General features: G+C 28.0%; 4 protein-coding genes across 6 annotated transcripts; 2 read left to right on the forward strand and 2 right to left on the reverse strand.

The window, feature by feature from the left end:
• Positions 1-3,267: 3,267 nt before the first annotated feature.
• LOC106791568 (uncharacterized protein PF11_0207-like) lies at positions 3,268-7,055 on the reverse strand. 2 transcript variants are annotated; one of them, XM_014757263.1, is made up of 4 exons: positions 6,876-7,055; positions 5,970-6,077; positions 4,873-5,491; positions 3,268-4,562 (listed from the first exon to the last, which is right to left on the reverse strand). In XM_014757263.1, the coding sequence occupies exons 1-3, from the start codon at positions 6,930-6,932 to the stop codon at positions 4,904-4,906; spliced, it is 753 nt and encodes a 250-aa protein (XP_014612749.1). In that variant the 5' UTR covers positions 6,933-7,055; the 3' UTR covers positions 3,268-4,562; positions 4,873-4,903. The 2 variants fall into 2 exon arrangements, with proteins under 2 accessions (XP_014612749.1, XP_014612748.1); XM_014757262.1 differs by having other exon boundaries at positions 3,268-4,565.
• Positions 7,056-7,170: 115 nt separating this feature from the next.
• On the reverse strand, positions 7,171-9,633 carry LOC106791567 (cleavage stimulation factor subunit 1). Its single transcript, XM_014757261.1, has 4 exons — positions 9,439-9,633; positions 8,324-9,227; positions 8,133-8,226; positions 7,171-7,997 (listed from the first exon to the last, which is right to left on the reverse strand). The coding sequence occupies exons 1-4, from the start codon at positions 9,507-9,509 to the stop codon at positions 7,753-7,755; spliced, it is 1,314 nt and encodes a 437-aa protein (XP_014612747.1). The 5' UTR covers positions 9,510-9,633; the 3' UTR covers positions 7,171-7,752.
• An 87-nt stretch (positions 9,634-9,720) lies between these two features.
• Positions 9,721-11,402, forward strand: LOC106791569 (transmembrane protein 203-like). Of its 2 annotated transcripts, XM_014757264.1 has the most exons (3): positions 9,721-9,953; positions 10,131-10,299; positions 10,375-10,575. In XM_014757264.1, the coding sequence occupies exons 1-3, from the start codon at positions 9,783-9,785 to the stop codon at positions 10,506-10,508; spliced, it is 474 nt and encodes a 157-aa protein (XP_014612750.1). In that variant the 5' UTR covers positions 9,721-9,782; the 3' UTR covers positions 10,509-10,575. The 2 variants fall into 2 exon arrangements, with proteins under 2 accessions (XP_014612750.1, XP_014612751.1); XM_014757265.1 differs by lacking the exon at positions 10,131-10,299 and having other exon boundaries at positions 9,763-9,953; positions 10,375-11,402.
• A 489-nt stretch (positions 11,403-11,891) lies between these two features.
• Positions 11,892-18,126, forward strand: LOC106791566. The gene is made up of 9 exons (XM_014757259.1): positions 11,892-12,202; positions 12,552-12,765; positions 12,847-13,057; positions 13,178-13,442; positions 13,506-13,661; positions 13,733-14,308; positions 14,380-14,795; positions 14,879-15,086; positions 15,168-18,126. Exons 1-9 carry the CDS (start codon positions 12,175-12,177, stop codon positions 15,395-15,397), a joined length of 2,304 nt encoding a protein of 767 aa, XP_014612745.1. The 5' UTR covers positions 11,892-12,174; the 3' UTR covers positions 15,398-18,126.
• The last annotated feature ends 135 nt before the right edge of the window (positions 18,127-18,261 follow it).

An 18,261-nucleotide genomic window follows, 5' to 3' on the forward strand; every position in this document is an offset into this window, starting at 1 on the left:
GGACACCAAATTTGTGTCCATCAAAATCGTCAAAGAGATGCATATGTGTTTAGTTAGAGTCAGAAATATTACAATTTTTGTATTATTAAATTTTGAAGCATAGATAACAGTCGGTATATATTACAATAATTTCTCTTTTTTTATTTTGTCTTTTAAATTTTTCACTGTGTTCGTATTTTATCAAATTTGCAATTTTTCTTTTTTATATAATGCAGTTTAACAGTATTTCACAGTAATCAATAGATATTTCATTTTTTAGTAATTTAGTGCTTTTATTTTTCCTATTTCTTTATTTTTATTTATTTTTTATAAATGTAAAATCACTCGTTTAAATTTCATTTAAATATAGAGATTTGATTAAAGTAAATAGAGAATTCAGTTAAAAAGTGCATCTGCGAATTGGACGATTCATATGTTAGGCTATTGTATCACTTTTGATTGTATGATTAATATAATTTTCTTTTTGTTACAGGTGATCATCGTTGGATTTATCATCTACACGTTATGATTTTCTTCTATTTTTTTAAATATTTATGTGTAAAAAACGCATTTCTGAAGGCACACACGTATTTAGACACTAAAAATTAAATATAATTATTTTAAATTTTCTTACAATATAACTATACTATATATACTATCAAAGAATATTGTATTCGCGTTAAGTACATACTATCGTCCAATGGTGGTCCCAGTGGTAACAAAAATGATGCTGGGTAGATAAAAAAAGGGGACTTGTAAGTTTTCATATACTTCACCACAAAAAAGTTGGCATAGAACCGCAACAGCAGAAAAAAATGAAAAAATAAAAATATTTACCTATTTTTTATACATTATGAACGATTAACTTCTTTTTTTTCACTACCTTATAAGTTGTTATGTCGTCATTTCGTAATTATTCAAAGTGTAATAATTATTTTCAACTAATTAACGATAAATAAAAAATATTTAATATATTAAAATTGAGCAAATAGTGTGCAATTAAAAGCACTTATTCATTTTTTTCATCTGTTAAGGTTTCGGGCCAGTGTTTCTTCAGTTCTATTTACTTCTATTATACTCTTTGCTATTATTACCGATAAGGGTATAGCAATTTACTATTATCGAGAGTTGATAAAAGATAGAAATCTGCTATTTCTTCTAAAAAATAAACCTAATAATAATAAGACGGCGGGATTTGTGTTAGGCTTCATATAAAACATACAAAGAACTTTTATTTAGTTGAACTTTACTTTTTATTTAGTTGAAAAATTATTAATACATGAATATAAGGATTGATATGTAAGTAGGGTGTTAGTTTTGACTTATTGTTAGTTGAAAAATTTAGTAAAGGTATATACTATTATGGATCTAAGGCTTTTTGAGGAAATAAGTGCTTTGATTATTTGATTATTACAAAACATATTTTGTTGTTTCAAAGACATGAGAAAAAAATAAGGGAAGTTGACACACTTTCCTTCGTTCTTGTTTGTATAAGTAGCACTACAATCTTACAACCTCTGTAGCTGAGTATCTACATCATATTCTATGGCAATGTCTCATGTACTCTGATCAGAGAGAAGTAATAATGAAGAAGCTTTGTAAACATAATTGAATGCCTCTCACATAACATCTCTATATTCATCATTATCTCATACAGCTGTTTTACAAATTTATGCAATTATTTTCTTTATTTCGTAATGCTTCAATCTAAATAAATAATTTAATAATTTATTAATTATTTTTATCACTGATAATAAATTTCTTAACTACAGTATCAGAAATAATCATTAGTGTGGTATATTAATGTTCTTTTTTTTTAATTCAAATACATTTTCAAAAGCAAAAATAGTATTATCAAATGTATTTATCATACAGATTTTTATTGATTTTATTGATAGAAGCAGTTTTGTTACAAAAGTCGATCAAATCTCCCCATATGATAACCATAATCATTTGTATTTTGAGGTCTTATTACAATAGAAGTAGCAATAGAATAATAGAGTATATGAGCACGTTAGGTAGACAACACACTCTCTTTAATATTTTATATATACCTATGAAGAATTATATGAACAATTGCATGTGACTGCATAAGCTATGTAATAATAAATTTAAATTCGCTATAAAATTTGACCCGAACCAAGATGAATACACACAGTATAAAAACTATTGCCTGTCTTACATTCACAATTTAATTATTAATAATTTATATTACCTTCGCTATCATTTTAATATGATAAAATGCTTATTTTGTTTTCTTCATACATCTTGTATTGCTTGCCTTAGAAAAGATATATATCTACCAGACGACAAGCTCGTAAATCCACTGCTTTTAGTGATCAATTATTTATCTAATGTATTTATATATTCTATATAATAACTCTAAGCCGCACTCAACGAGACACTAAAAACTTACCCTTTGATATTATATTTGTGACATGTTTTTAAATCTTACACAACAATATTTTTAAGTCCTTATATAAAGTTTTGAACTCGTTTCCATATTTTCTATACGAATTCGTTGGATGTTCATATTTTATGCAACATCTAAGAGATATTAAGAGCATCTGAATAATATAAATTATTTTATAATTTTAAAATAAATTATACGTCTAACAATACAATAATAAATTTAGAAAAGATACGACATATCCACTGAGTGTAGCTATTAAAAATAAAAAAAGAACATATGTTTTCTATGCTGAGTAATTTTATAAACACAAAATATTATTTGTCAGAATCTGTGAGTGTAAAGTAATTAAATTTATGAAAATTAAAAAAGAAAATAAAAGAATATTAATATGTAATTATGTTAATTTCAAAAAAAGCATTTATATACTCAAATGTTAATTTTCCTTTTCAAAATGTTACTTATATTATTAATCTTTTGTTTTATCGTATTTTAAAAAAATCTTAATATCAAACCACTGTGCACGTCATTCTACTTTTTAAATTATTTATTATTCTATACTATGTTTAAAAAACATATTTACGTGTCTCGCTACTATATAATCCGTTTTGATTTAGTTCAATAAAACATTAATCTACGCTCTCATACTATACAATGGAGTACTTATGCAACTGTGGCTTCATAAGACAGTAAATATAAAAGTCAATTGTCTCGCAGAGCTATATCAATTATTTACACATGCGTGACATTTAACTCTTTTAAAAGTATTTTGTTCCAACTCAAGAAATTTTCTCTTCTAACGCATGTAATATTTTTTATAATGGAAAAAAGCAAATGAAAGAAAAACAAAAGAAAAAAAAGAAAGAGAGATAAGGAAACATGGAATGACAAAGTTTATCCACAGTACTTAAAGGTACACAATTTAAATAAATTCTTTTTACACCACTACAATATTTTTGCAAAAGTAGTAGACAAACTTACAGAGATTTGCGAGTCTTGCAATATAAAATAACAGTATTTGATTCTAATTGTAAGACTCCACCACTGTACGATCTAGAGATGCTTTTAAACTTAAATATTCTTCCCATTGCACATGATTATATACTTTACAATGTTTCTTGTTTTACTTTATATCTTTTTTTTCGTTCGTTTAAATTTATATATTATTGGTGTCTCATCAAGTGTGGATTTTCTAAATATAGTGTATTAATCATATCTGTACATTCACAACCGTTCAAATACACACACAATAATATTAACATATTTAATAATGGACCAGTAGAAGTAAAAATTATATATACTTGTGTTAGATCTTTTTATAAACATGACACTTATTGTACAATTTTAGCAAAAATTACATTTTTCAGATAAAGAGAAATTTGAAGTTATATAAATTTACACTTTCTTCGAAAACAAATATTACAATATATTATGGTAAAATACAATGTTTCATAAAAGAAGCATTAGTTACATTAAAAAAGAAAAAACAGAAGAAAAAGTAAAAGAATGATTAACATTAGTAACATTACAAAAGAAAGGACACATAATGGATTTACGTTCCCACACATTTCTCATAAGGTTTATTTTTGCATTTCATGCAAAAAAGAAATCAGTTCACCATATTTCTCATATATTCCTTATCATTCAGTCATCATTTATATAAGTAAGATATTACAGTAATTTGCTATGTACGAATTAATTTCAGTTATTTCCATATCAGATCCGAATATGGAAGACTGCTTTTCAAAAACTTCCGCTTCAGTTCTGATTTGAAATCAACTTCTCTCTATATAAGTCCATATTAAATATATTTTACAATAATATTATCATTGTACATGAACATATGCTCCCACCTTCACTCACAATCACCATTTCCAATCAACGCTTAGGTATTTTTTACCTATATAACAAATAAAATCTAATTTAAAAAAAAATACATGCAACGAAAAATGCATGTAAATAAAGAATTTTTTTTTCATTGTCATATTATTATTATTGTTTTCTTTTTTATTGTTGTTATGAATAATTCAAACAAAAATGTTTGAATGTCAAAAATTATCATGTTAACTAATAACAAAATGCGCTGATTAGAATAACGATTGGCAACAGGTGTCAATTAGAATAGACCTGGGGCGTGGATTTGTATACCCCAATGTGTGCGCCGCCTTCGTACCTGCTAGAGTAAAAGAACAAGTTTTACAATTTTGTTGTAACTTATAAATATCGTTTTTTTTACAAGTTTATTTAACAAACAGTATTTAATATAATCGCTACTGAATCATTACAAATCGAATAATAATGAAGAAGTTTTAAATAAATCATTAAACTTTAGATATTGTTACTATTTGATCATGAATCGAAGATATTAAATTTACCAAATATAATTCTGTTTTCTCTTTTTGATAAATTATGCATATATACTATGCATAAATTGAAATTTACGGAACAATTAAAAGTACAATATATTAAAAAACAAAACTTACATGAGAATGTAATAAAATAGGCGGAAGAAGGTTATTCCTTATTTTCATCAGAAGGAGTAACATTAGAAGGATTTTGGGATTCCGATGAAGACGGTGGTACTTCTGCCGTTGAATCTGTCGCATCTTGACTGGAGTCTGAACTATCCTTAATATCTTCGTCTTTCTTTTCTTCACTGACACCAGTGCTTTTAGATTCTTCTGCAGAATTTTCGGATTCTTCCGTTCCTTTATTTTCCTTGGAATTTGTTTCAGGCAATTTATCAGTCGCATCTTTACTTTCAACTTCTTCTACAGCTTTATCTTCGCTCTCCAATACTTCTGTGTCTTTACTGTCTTTACTGTCTTTACTTTCTTTACTTTCTTCAACTTCCATTTTCGAAGATTCTTCCTCAGAATGCTTTTCATTTTTATTATTTGGAGCTTCCTCATCCGTATTGTTTTCGTTATTTTTCTCTTGTCTTTTGGGGCGTCCACGACGACCACGTCCTGTACCTCTTGGAGTTGCTGGCTCTCTTTTTTCTTTCTTTGGTGGTGAAGGTATTGGCAATGACGCTGTCAAGCCACGAGCTGAACTACGAGTACGTCTCCTTCCTTCCATTTCCCCACTTGGACTTAAATTCTATTAAATGAAAGAAAATGCATTAATTTTCTTTTATCATTAAAAAATATCATTTCATACAAGTGTTATTAATAATATTGAAATATAAGAACTAATATAGAATATAGGTGATTTAACAAACACCTTATACATAATTTATTAATAATATAATAATAAAAAAACAAAACACAAATTTAAAAAAGTAAAAATAATAAAAAGTAGACAACTTATTTAAATTTGGCGCCTGTATTCTAATTGGTAGAATTATCCCCACTATTCGCACTCCCCTCCCCTTCCTAATCTTTATCAGCGCATATTACCCCCACTCCTTCGCTTTTCTTTGCTCACGTAAGCACACACAGCTAAAAGGAAAACTAAATGGAGGGAAACAAGCAAAGAACAAATAGGATTGAATGCTTACTGATTTTAATAGAGAAAGAAAAAGAAATAGTAAAGATATATATATTTCTTCTCTTTAAATAAAAAATAAATTATGTACCTTTGTAATTTCTTTACTTTCTTGTGCTGCTCTCTCAAATGTTGATAGTCTTTTCGTACCACCACGTCTGTTTTTAGTTGGTGTTGATTTCTCCTCTGTCGACTGATCCTAAAAAAAAAAAGAAGAAAGAAAAAAAAGACAGGACATTCGTATCATAAATCCGCCATATATTGCATGATTCATTTAAAAAAAATATAAAAAGGATAAAAAGAATAAAAAAATAAGCACACACACTTGCCCGCTACATATTTCGCAATATAAAATGATGAAAAATGAATAATGTACAAAGTAAAAGTACGATATTTCAAAGGGTAATAACATTAATTGACGAAATAAAAAATGTCTACGATAATTACGCGAGCGATAAGATTATCAAGGACCGTTGAACCGATCGGGATTTGCAGAATTTTGTTTGAGTTTCCCGCCATTTTGGCGTACATCAGCACATTCAGAATTCTTCGGCATCAGGATCTCGTTTATGTCGTGTCGAAAAGGATGGAATTCCATAACGTTAAAGAGCGCGTGGCAAGTGTAATCATCTGTCGGTCCGACCATTTCCCGCCTTTTTCACACTTACTCGCCGGCATGCAAGCAGCGCGACTCTCTTCGTCACGAGAATCACAAATAAAAAACATCCACCATCTTTACCAATGAAGGACAAACGGCGCAGCTTTGAAAAATCACTGAATCTTTTCCCATACGCAAGAAAGATCGTGTTTCGAGCCATCTATACGTTATCGTATATCGTTTAATCGCGTTGAAAGTAGAGTTGATAACGCGCAACACACGGCACGCTTAGAATTTTCGAGAGATACAGCGTCATACCGTATTTCAGAGGGACCGCACGCCGCCTTGGCATGAAAACTCGACTTGACGAAGGTCTTTCATATATTTTCGATCTCTTACCTTTGGTACATCTTCGATGCTATTATCATTCTTGCTCTCTGCCTTGATATCAGACATTTCTTCGTATTAGGATCACTTAAGAACACTAGAAAACTATGATTTCTTAACAAGAATTCGCGCTGAGCCCGGTCGCACTGTTTATACGATAAGCAAAGATGGCGGTTAGCGTGGGTCACGTGATATCATTAAACTCAGAGCGGGAGTTAATAGCGCCTCCTTGTGATCAAATATTTAATCTTATGCGTGGCGACGTAATATAGGCCCGGAAGGTTTAAATATAACATTCTTTTAAGTGACGTCGTATCTAATTTAATTTACAAAAGGACAAAATATATACGCTTACTTATTTACCACTTACCTCTCGTTGCAAATACTTTATGCTATTTGTATTCTTTTTCTTTTTCTTTTAAACATATGCTCGAATTATAAATTTTTTATGTTCACATTATTTACTTAAATGAATATTTTCAATTTCTTTCACCATACGTTTTAAGTATACACGTTAAATTGATAAATTAATGGAATACGATCGTTTCATTTCGATATGGTATTAAATAAACATGTAAGAACGTTAAAATACCAAATGCACAATTTACAATGATTTGAAATTCGATTGTTTCACTTTAACTCTTCTTAGAAAAACTAGCAAATTATAAACGACTTACACGCGTATATAAAAATTTGCTAATATATAGTAGAGCCTCGTATAACGTAGCACTGGTCAGATACAATAAATGCATTACAATAAATTCCATATAATCATGTTTTATAATTAACAACGTATTTCCACATCTTCTTTGAATAATAATCTTACATAAAAAATACGGAATGTATCTGTCATATTATACGAGGTTTACTATAAATACTTTAAAGGCATTTAATGGGTGGGTATTCTTCTGAACCAGAATCTTGCTCTAAAATCATCACTACACGTCAAAAACGCGGGTGCATTTGGCGAATGAACGATTAATCTTACAGGTCCATTATGACCTAACGATAATAATTGTTTTCTTGATGCATTTCGAGAATTCCAGGCACATAACGATGTAGTAGCTTCGTCAGGAAACATTACATAATCTTCTGTGTGATTAAAAATGGCCTGCGCTTTATGTTCTTGTTTACCTGCAGAATATAATTTCTCATGATGATGATGATGATGTGTGATGATGATGATGTTTGTTTATTTAACATTTTTATATCTGCTTCTATATTTATAAATATTAAAAAATAAAAAGAATTATTTTTTCATATTTTTACCTGTTGTACCAGCTCCAGTATATGCTATTAAGCATCGACTTGTTGATAATTCCCATAACTTTATCAAGGAATCTTTTCCAGATGATAATAAATACTGAAAATTATAGTTGCAATATTATATTGTAGTTGGATATTATTGAAACATTGTGGATTAATTTAGTAGGACACAAATAATAATTGAAAAAAATTACCTTTCCATTTCTTGTAAATGTCACAGAACATACTTCATAACCATCGTGTGCTTTAACAAAAGTATTTATACAACGATTTGAAACACCATCCCATAATTTAATACTTCCATCTTTACCAGCCGATGCATATGTTTTCGCATCAGGGGAATACTTTATACTCGTTATTCCAGCTGTATGTTGATGACTAGGTATACTGCACACAAAACACTGAGCCGTGTTAACATCGTATAACCTTACAACTGGATGATTAGTTCCTACTACCAAAAAATCACCAGTCGGATGAAATGATAAGCATCGTATTTGATCAGCATCTGTAATTGTTCGAAATGCTTTCTTGACACTTGCCTTACTAAAGTCAAATAGTTTCACAGAAAAATCACGACTGCCAGAAACAAGTATAGGTTCACGCGGATGGAATTCTAAACATGTTACTTCTTCCAAGTGATCGTATAATGTTCTTATTACTGGATGACCTCCAGTTTGATCACCAGGTGCCATTTCATCCGGCGCAGATTTTGCCAACATTCTATCAACATCTAAAACTTTAATAGATGCATCCACCGATCCAGTTGCTATTAATTGTCCATCATTAGAAAAAGCTCCTGCTCTACAATTTCCTTTATGAGAAGTAACATAAGCTGTTTCATATTGCGCTGGTTCAGGTGCTTGCGTTAAAGCTTCTGTTTCAAATTCTAAATCCAAACCAGGACCCAATGTATTGTCAAAACTTGAAGCAAATGTAGATGATGTATTATTAGTTTCCTTTTTAGTACGATCTGGTTCATTAGCGATACCAAGTAACATAAGATGAAATAAACGATCCGATGGTGGACATGGGGCTTCTGTTTGAAGCATACTGGACAATTGTACAGCGACTGTCTGATGACCATCGTAGAATAATTGACTGTAATTAACATTACACATTTTGTTTGTATGAAATGTGAGTTGTTAATATTTATATATAAATACTTAGACACATTAATGATATTATAAACAACTAAATTACTTATTCAAAAACATTTCGATCATAAAATTAAATAATTGTGAAAATTAGTGAAAAATACATCGTGAAAATTGTTTTTAATGAAAAGTGAAAGATTAAAAAATGTATTAACCTGATCATAAGTCTGTACAATAATTCTCTACTTTTTATTATAGTTTTTTGATCCATCTCCGGTTCCTTCATATTGTTTTGGGTAACTTTATTTCCCGTTGGCGACTCAATGTTGATAACTTTTTTAAAATTCTTCGAAAAAAACGCCCAGCAATGGAACTTTGTACCCTGAGGTTATGTCCGCTTGTTATGATTCTTCTTACGGTCACGTTTTCCAACTATTTTCTGCGCGGTAATTTAATTGGACGATTTATTCTTCTTCCCAACTTCTACCAATCAAATTGATTTATATCTAGTAGAAATAATTGGAAACAATAATACTTGTATGTCTACATTTAATACAAAATGGCCGAGAAACATGGACAACAATCCATAAATAAAAATAAATCGAAAAATATTAATGCTATGAAAACAGTATTTCCGAATAATAATTTCGTTGGTAGAAAACGCCAACCTACTAGATTAAATTATCAAACAAAGCTACACGTATGTGTGACAAAAAGAACATCTTTTAAGGTAATTTCTCTTAAAACTTAATATTAATTTTATTTTTGTGAAAGTAATGTTATTTGATTAAGAAACATATTATATCATAAAGTTATGTGGGTGTGTGTATGTGTATGGTTTGTGTAAAAAATAACTACATGATTTAATTATAATTATATTTATTATAAAAAATTGTTGTTATTAAAGACTCAATTAGAAAAGTGTAAAAAATTGTTTAATACTGGTTCATCTGAAATCGTAATACATGGTCTTGGTGCTGCTGTAGAAAGAACATGTAATTTGGCACTTCAATTAAAAGAAATTTATCATAATATCTTAGAACTGGATGTTAAAACTGCTACTGTTAAACTTATGGGTATATATTTTCTAAAGTTTCAGCTTATATATATATTATACATATATAATGAAAACTAATTCCTTTTCTTTACAGATGACATTAAACAGCATAATGATGATCACAATGGTGAAATGAACTTTAGACGTAATTCTGCCATACATATACGTATATTTAGGAAGGAACCCGTTGGAATAATATCCACAAAAAAAACAAAATATGGTCTATAAATTACCAAAGCAAGCAATATTTGTATAATTGTATTGAATATATTAAGCAGAAGTATTTTTCAAGTTAGTTAATTATTTGTTTATTTTTATTACGGCGCAATGATTTTTTCTTTACATGAATTAGTACACTGGTTAGGTTTAACTATTTTTGAAATATGGATTAATTTAATATCGTTAACGATATTTACTATTCTATTAGCTTTAAAATTAGATGATAATTATTTTTTGGAAAATACAGGATGGTGGGTTGTTTTCTCGCCATTGTTTATAGCTGACGGTTTTAATACATATTTTTGCGCTATTATATTCATACGTATGCATATGGAAGGAATGATTCAGGTTGCTATATTAAGAGCATTATGGAGTTTAATATCGTTATTGCTAATATTTGTATTTAAATATCTCTTATGTAAAAAGCTTTCTGGTCAAAGTACTTTAGAGTACTCCGAAGTATTAAGTCCTGTTTTTATTCTTTTACAACTAATCGCTGTTAGAGCATGTCAACTTCACTGACCTAAAGAAAAGAAAGAAGTATTCATGATTTTACAATAGAGTTTCCATCTCAATCATTTACAATATACGATATTGCATATAATGTATTTTCTTATAATGTTTAATTTTAGGGAATTAAAAAATAATTGTAGTTGTACATTTTAAATATAATTTTTGGGCTTTCAAATATTTTTATGCTATTAATAGAATAATTTAATCTTTAATATTAATTTGTTATTATAATCTTTAATAAAATTGTTTATATATATTTTCATGATAATTAATTATGTCTTTCACATATACATTTTTGCTAAACAAATACTCTACAATTTTTCCATTGTATTATGTAGTTACAAACAAAAAGTTTCTTATGTATAATATATAAAGTAATAATTTTAAAAATGTTTTTGAATTCAATAATGTAGTTCCTATTTATAATCATGTTTTATTCAGCAGCGGCTATACAATTTCTTTTGTAGATTTGTCGTGACAACCTGTTGATATTTCTAGCAACTTTAAAGTTACATTTACAAGAAATAATACAAATATTTTATATAGATGGAAGGAAAAATAAAGATAGTAATGGTATCTTATTATCATTACATTCTACGAAAGTAATGATTAAAGAATTTTTATTAAAAGTACTGTAAATATGATTAAAATACTAATTGCGTTTACTAATCATTTAACTACGGGTCTGTATCAATACATGTTTAAAACTTGGTGGTTGAAAGTATTTTTGATATATAAACATTGTTATATTTTTAAATTAATGAATATGTATTACGTACAATATCTATATGCATTTGCACCAACGCATTGAGGAGATGTATGCGTATATGTGCGCGTGCAAAAATCGATAAATTTTACAATATAATAGTCCTATCTAATGTATAAACAATTGATAGGCCTATAACGTGAACAGTCCTGAATACCCCTTCCAACCCTCTTCAAGCAAGATCAATATTTCTAGCTGAAGAGAGACAGAGCATCACCGTTTTAAGGGAGGGGGTGTGAATAAACTCACTCTATAGAGCAAAGCCTGTTGCTAGTATCACATTTAAACATTTGCCTTTTATCTGTGTACTTCTTTCAAATTTAGTGATTATTTCTGTAATGTTTAATTAAAAGATTTGATGAAATTTAGTGATGTGCTGTGGTCAGCAGTCAAGGGATGGACAAGCTAACTAATTTTACTCGTGGTCAGTTTTTACTTGTTATTGTATATATATCTGTGATGTAAAAATAGTTATAGTGAACACTATTTTTACTTATATTATATGTATCCATTGAAAATTATTGATAATAACGTCAATACAAGTATTCTCTCTTTCTTTCTATATATATATACCATTATTTATATATATATATTACTTATTAATTAAATATTATTTATTAATATTATATAATTAATATTATCTTTTTATATAATATTAAAGATATTTGGAGATTATGTTAGTATAAATTTCTAATGAGTGGTAGTGAGAAGTGAATGGAATAACATTAAGTATTTATATTTATGCGTTTAAATTATTGTTGTTCTATAATTAGGTATCAACACTACAACAACATCTCCGATATCAGCGCAGAATTGTGCTTCAAACTCATCAAGTTCAGCATTTCTTGATAGATTGTTGATTACTTCTCCATCCTGGATTTCTGTAAATCAAGATTTGAGATGGATTTTTCTTCTGCATACTTATGGATTTGCATGTCTTTTCTTTGTACTTGGATTTTACACTTTTTTCTCCATTTTAAATTTAAGGTATTGATATTAATAATATATATAATAGTAGATTCAATGTGAAATTATTAAATTTATTTAAAAAATATAATAATCTTACAGGTCCCTTATATCAAGCCGTCCTTTTATGTCAACGATTAATATATTTTTATGTTTATTGGGTGCATCAAGGGCTGCATGTTTATTTATAGATCCTTACAATCTTAAAGAAATAATGCCAAAGATTATAGGATCTACTTTGTGGGATATTGGATTTCCTTGTATTACTTCTGCGTTCTGCCTTATACAATTGACCTTCTTGCAATTAACACAAGTATATTTAAAAGATTACAAATATTCTCTCATTTTATTTATTTCTTCATTTTTTTGTATATTAATTAATAATTATTTGTTATATTATTATTGTGTCAACGATGTGTTGTATAATTTCCAGCTTAAGTTTGGACCAGAAAAAATACAAAAGGAATCATGTCTTAGCCTTATTATAACAGGACATTTTTTTTTTGTAATTGTAAGCGACGTTGCTTTAACATCACATAATTGTTATATGGCAAAATATGTGGTACAAACAGTATTCCTGATATGGAGTATTCTTTTATATTTAACGTTTCTTCATGCAGGCTATAAAGTCATGCATTTACTGAGAACTATGCCAAGTAGTATGTTAACAAGAGACAATTCTAATGCTCATCACAAAGGTTTGTTTCTAGAATTTATTTGTAATATAATCATTCTACAATAATATTGTTCAAATATCTTAGGTATTATGCAACTTGCTATGCTAGCACCATATAGCAATCTTGCAACATCAGTAGCAGCTGCTGCATTGGTGCCTACTTTATTTGGTCCTAAAATCAAAGATTTAGAAAAGAATGAAAATGCCAACGTTGAAGGAGATTCAGAATATAATAATAAAAGTAAATCGTATATTATGAAGTATATTAGAAAAATTAAATAGAATAATAATTAGAAGAATATTAATTTTTAGGTTCTTTTAAAATATCTAAAAAACAAGAACCAGATCAAATAGAAGTGTCTCGTAGTATTCCATCAGTTATGCGTGAAGAGACTCCTGTTCAGCCAGTATCTACCGTACCTGAAGTTTATGTTAGGCCACCGACACCTACTCCATCAACTGCAAATTTGCCAATAATAACAGTCTCCAGTCCAAGTCGAAGAAGCTCTTTAGCGAGTAGACGTGGGAGTGATGCATCTCATCATTCATCCCGTAGAAATTCAGAATGTAGTGTTAAATTTATAAATGAAGAAGATCTACCAATTAATGACTTTAAATATAGCGCTGAATTCAGCCCTAAACATTCTCCTAGTATTGATAGATGTCAATCACCGGAACGAATAACACGACGGCATTCTGAGAATATTACACCAACTGGTAGCACTAAAGAATTAAGAAGGAGCTCTGATTTTTCTCATGAAAAAAATCGTAGCTCTCAGTTCGCCACTAAATTGAGAAGAAATAGTGATTTTGGTAATAGAACGCCGAGAAGAATGTTACCACCAGTTGAACAGAGATTGCCAAGAGTTTTAGATCTCAGTCCTACAGGTAATAGCAATAAAACGATTAAATATATTCGAATCATATTATTACTTAGATATATTTAACATAATTTGTAGGTTCACGACGTAATTCCGACATTGGTACTTTTATATCTCCTAAACATGAGTCACGAAGAAATTCTGACATATCCTACAGACGGAATTCCGAATTGGCTCAAATCAAACCGTTAGTTATAAATCGTCGTAAAAGCGATATAAGTATTAGAACATTGGATAAAAGTCCTACTCATTATCAATGTATAGTTCCTCAAAAAATAGAAATACAGGAGAAATCTGAATCTGATTCAGATCAACCGGATTGTAATGAAAAAGCTGCATTGATGAATGAAAAAATGAAAAATAAAGGAGAAGATGCAAAAATTCGAAAGAAAAGCTTATCTTGGAAAACCGATAAAAATAAAGACGAATCGGAAGAAATAACAGCAGAAACTAATTTGCTTCCTGAAAATTCTGGAATGGAGAATAAAATTACGGTACATTTAAACGTATACTTAATGAATGCATAAAATACAGCATACTATATACAAAAAGATAATAATTTGATTATTTTTGTTAGGGTACTGATTTTACATTGCATTCAATACTAAATCATATAGCATACGTGAATAGAACTAAATCAGATACGCCGTTGCATATACCAGAAGCAACTACTGCAGCTATTAGAAGATCTCAAATTCGGAAAGTATTAAATGTCACTTATGCTACTGCAATTTTAGGAATCATATTATGTATCACAGATCTTGCTCGTGTTTTTGGACCTTATGGTAATATTAACGTATTATATTTATTTATTTAGAAATGAGATTAATATTATTATTATATTAATAAATGATATATTTATATAGGACTCTTAGCAGAGGCAGTAGCATACGATACGCAGCCATTGCTTACTCAGTTCCCAAAGCCATGGCCTTGGTTATTGTATCAAACATTATGTAGAGCTGTAGAGCTCATAATGGGTTGTGCAATGGCAAGTATAACAAAACAATCATCGGTAAGCCCACGCCATCAATATTTAAATAGTTATCCCAATTATAGCACACGTGTGAAACGGGGTAACAATCTTTACATATAAAGCAATACTCATGTCAGTCGTAATATATTAGACTGAAGAACCAAGATGCCAAATTGGATATTTCCATAATCTTCTTATATACCATCTATCTATCGTCATTAAAACATTTACAGATTATTCTTGTATGACCATCTTCTACTAAAGTATAATCTTTACTACAAATAACATTATATTCAGAAGAAATTGTGTGTCTGTAGACAGAACAGTCAAGTAACAACCCTATATTTCTATTCAATTGTTTCCCTGTTTCATACTTAAATAAATCTAAGTTATTTCTATTTTACAGCAACAATAACAAAAATCTTCAAGATATATTTTATTTTGATATGACTATATTTTTAATGCTAACTGGGTGTAAAACTCAAAAGAAAAGAAAAGAAAAGAAAAAAATATAAAAAAATGTATTAATATTATAGACTGGTAGAAAGATCAGAATCTGATCAAATACTATAGTAGAATTGCAGCAATAGATCAGTGCAACATTCTAAAAAAAGTGTGTTCTGATAAAATAACGTTTAACTTTATAATACAAGTTTACACACATATAACTTAATAAATAAATTTTTCATTTGGTTATATATATATATATATATTATTCGAGGTATATATATATCTATTTTTTTAATTAAAAAATATATAACACAATTTTACACTGCTACTTTTTATGTTACTATTATTATCTTATTGAGTAAATTATTCTATTGAATATGGTATCAGTAGATATTTCAATTTAATAAATTGGTTCTACGATATTTATACTCAAATATATTTTGCACGTAAATTTATTTTAAATTATTAGAAAATATTTAAATAGAACTCTCTGCAAAAGAAAAAAATAAGTATTAATATAACGAATGAGGCACTGATAAAAAAAAAAAAAAAAAACCAAAGTGATAACTTTTTACCAAGTATTCACTGCAACAAAGATTATATTTAAACAATTTGTTCCCAAATTTGAAGTGCCCTATTATTACATGTTTGAGAAAATTACTTAGTATTAATAATACTTGTCTTGTAATCGTATATTTTTCTATAAGCGTTACGCTTCATATGCAACGGTTACTTCTAGAATAATTAAAATGCTCGATTAACATGAAATGTTAGAGACTTTCAATATAATGTTTGGCATAATGTTATTTAATTTTTTTGTCAAGTGCCGTTGATTAAAAAGTCTAAAAAAAATATACGGTTACAGTATAAATAATTTGTCGGTAATGAAAAATTGTAACAGTGTTGTGATTCTAAATGTGATAAAAGTTCATGTACTTAGTATGTAGGAGACCGTTTTATGCTTATGCAAGTTTTGCATAATATCTTATTCCGCGAGATGAAAGACTGGTTAATGTGACAAATTTTTATGTTGTTTTTATATTTTTTTTTATTTTTTTATCTATTTGATATATTTTACTCTATATTATATGTAATTTTATGAAATATTTAGAAATTATTTTTAAGAGTATTCAAATTGTCAAGAAAGGAGACATAGTTAACATGTATTTATTTGTAAATTTTTTAAGGTGTTACGAAGAAAAAGGGTCTTTTTTCTCAATATAACTAATTACGAGCAATTATTATATAATATATATATATATAAATATATATGAGAGAAAAGTTACTTAATAGAAGCATAAAAGGTCTCGGTATTCGTCTATGTAGAATTTATGACAGATTTTAGTAGTTTAAAATATCATTGATGTTCAATGTGCCAAATACTCATGTTGTTATCTAATTAAAATGTCTACAAAAATGTAAGATTTAACTCAACGCGAGTACTCCTATAAATATAAATAACAAACAACTATTTATATACAATTGGATGTACAATAAATAAAACAGATATATCTTTTCAATTAAACTTAAAATAAAAAAAAAAAAAAGTACAGTTGTATGAAAATATAGCACATAAAAACTATTTTTATGGATGCAAAAATAATTAATTGTGAATATTGGAAATATCCTTATTAAAGTAAAATCTATGTATATTATAATGTTAAAACATTGGAACATATGAATATCTTTACAAACGTAATCATTTAATTATAAATGAATTACAAAACAATTTCAGAAATGTAATACATATTTATATAATACATATGGATTAATCACATAACTATCGTACAGTATTGATGAACAGAATCAAATATATATGTACACACACTCACATACGTACACATGTATTTTATTGCAGTACAATTTCGAATTTCACGCATTTATGCACTTTTTTTCTTTTAGTAATCGTATTATTTTAACAAGCAATATAAACATAAAAAGTATTGAAAGAATAATATGTGTAGTAGAGTATTCAAAAGTTTAATATTTTTATGTGACAGTATATAATAGAAATTCGTAGAGAAAGAATCAAACATTTGTTTTGAAAAGGAAATATATTAACTCAGTAACATTTTAACTAAGAAACAACCAACTAATGCATACGATTATGATTTATATATAAAAAACAGTACACTAAGCCATAATAAGTTGAATCGTGAAAACAATGATTGATCATCATTCAAATACTTTATAAATACACATTGTATCCTATTGTGTATTGATGTTATCTATACGTTGATTTGTGGAACGAATTGACCACTAAGAAACTTTAATAATTAACGCTACTGATAAATCACAACAATTATATTATGAAAGACGATTGCAAAAAATAAAAGAAATAATTAGAAATGTCTTGCTTTTTACATCGTTGCGAGATAAAATAAATGATTATCAAAAAGTACAAGAATTTAGTGTGAATGAATTCCATAGAAGTATATAATACTTTCTATAAACAAATATTTAAAACATTATTAATTGCAATTACAAAATCATACACAGAAAATATATATATATATATATATATATATATATAT

This window comes from Polistes canadensis, unplaced genomic scaffold (assembly GCF_001313835.1).
Source record: "Polistes canadensis isolate GaletaPanama2010 unplaced genomic scaffold, ASM131383v1 scaffold_320, whole genome shotgun sequence".
In the NCBI taxonomy this organism is placed as follows: domain Eukaryota; kingdom Metazoa; phylum Arthropoda; class Insecta; order Hymenoptera; family Vespidae; genus Polistes; species Polistes canadensis.

Coding starts and splice junctions, on each gene's coding strand:
- LOC106791568 (XM_014757263.1), bottom strand. CDS start 6,932: ATGTCTGATATCAAGGCAGAGAGCAAGAATGATAATAGCATCGAAGAT. Junction 6,078..6,875: donor GCATCGAAGATGTACCAAAG/GTAAGAGATCGA, acceptor TTTTTTTTTTAG/GATCAGTCGACAGAGGAGAA. Junction 5,492..5,969: donor AAAGTAAAGAAATTACAAAG/GTACATAATTTA, acceptor TTCATTTAATAG/AATTTAAGTCCAAGTGGGGA.
- LOC106791567 (XM_014757261.1), bottom strand. CDS start 9,509: ATGAAGGAACCGGAGATGGATCAAAAAACTATAATAAAAAGTAGAGAA. Junction 9,228..9,438: donor TTGTACAGACTTATGATCAG/GTTAATACATTT, acceptor TGTTAATTACAG/TCAATTATTCTACGATGGTC. Junction 8,227..8,323: donor CATTTACAAGAAATGGAAAG/GTAATTTTTTTC, acceptor TATAATTTTCAG/TATTTATTATCATCTGGAAA.
- LOC106791569 (XM_014757264.1), top strand. CDS start 9,783: ATGGCCGAGAAACATGGACAACAATCCATAAATAAAAATAAATCGAAA. Junction 9,954..10,130: donor CAAAAAGAACATCTTTTAAG/GTAATTTCTCTT, acceptor TTGTTATTAAAG/ACTCAATTAGAAAAGTGTAA. Junction 10,300..10,374: donor TGCTACTGTTAAACTTATGG/GTATATATTTTC, acceptor TTTTCTTTACAG/ATGACATTAAACAGCATAAT.
- LOC106791566 (XM_014757259.1), top strand. CDS start 12,175: ATGGACAAGCTAACTAATTTTACTCGTG. Junction 13,058..13,177: donor CCTTCTTGCAATTAACACAA/GTATATTTAAAA, acceptor TATAATTTCCAG/CTTAAGTTTGGACCAGAAAA. Junction 13,662..13,732: donor TTCAGAATATAATAATAAAA/GTAAATCGTATA, acceptor ATTAATTTTTAG/GTTCTTTTAAAATATCTAAA.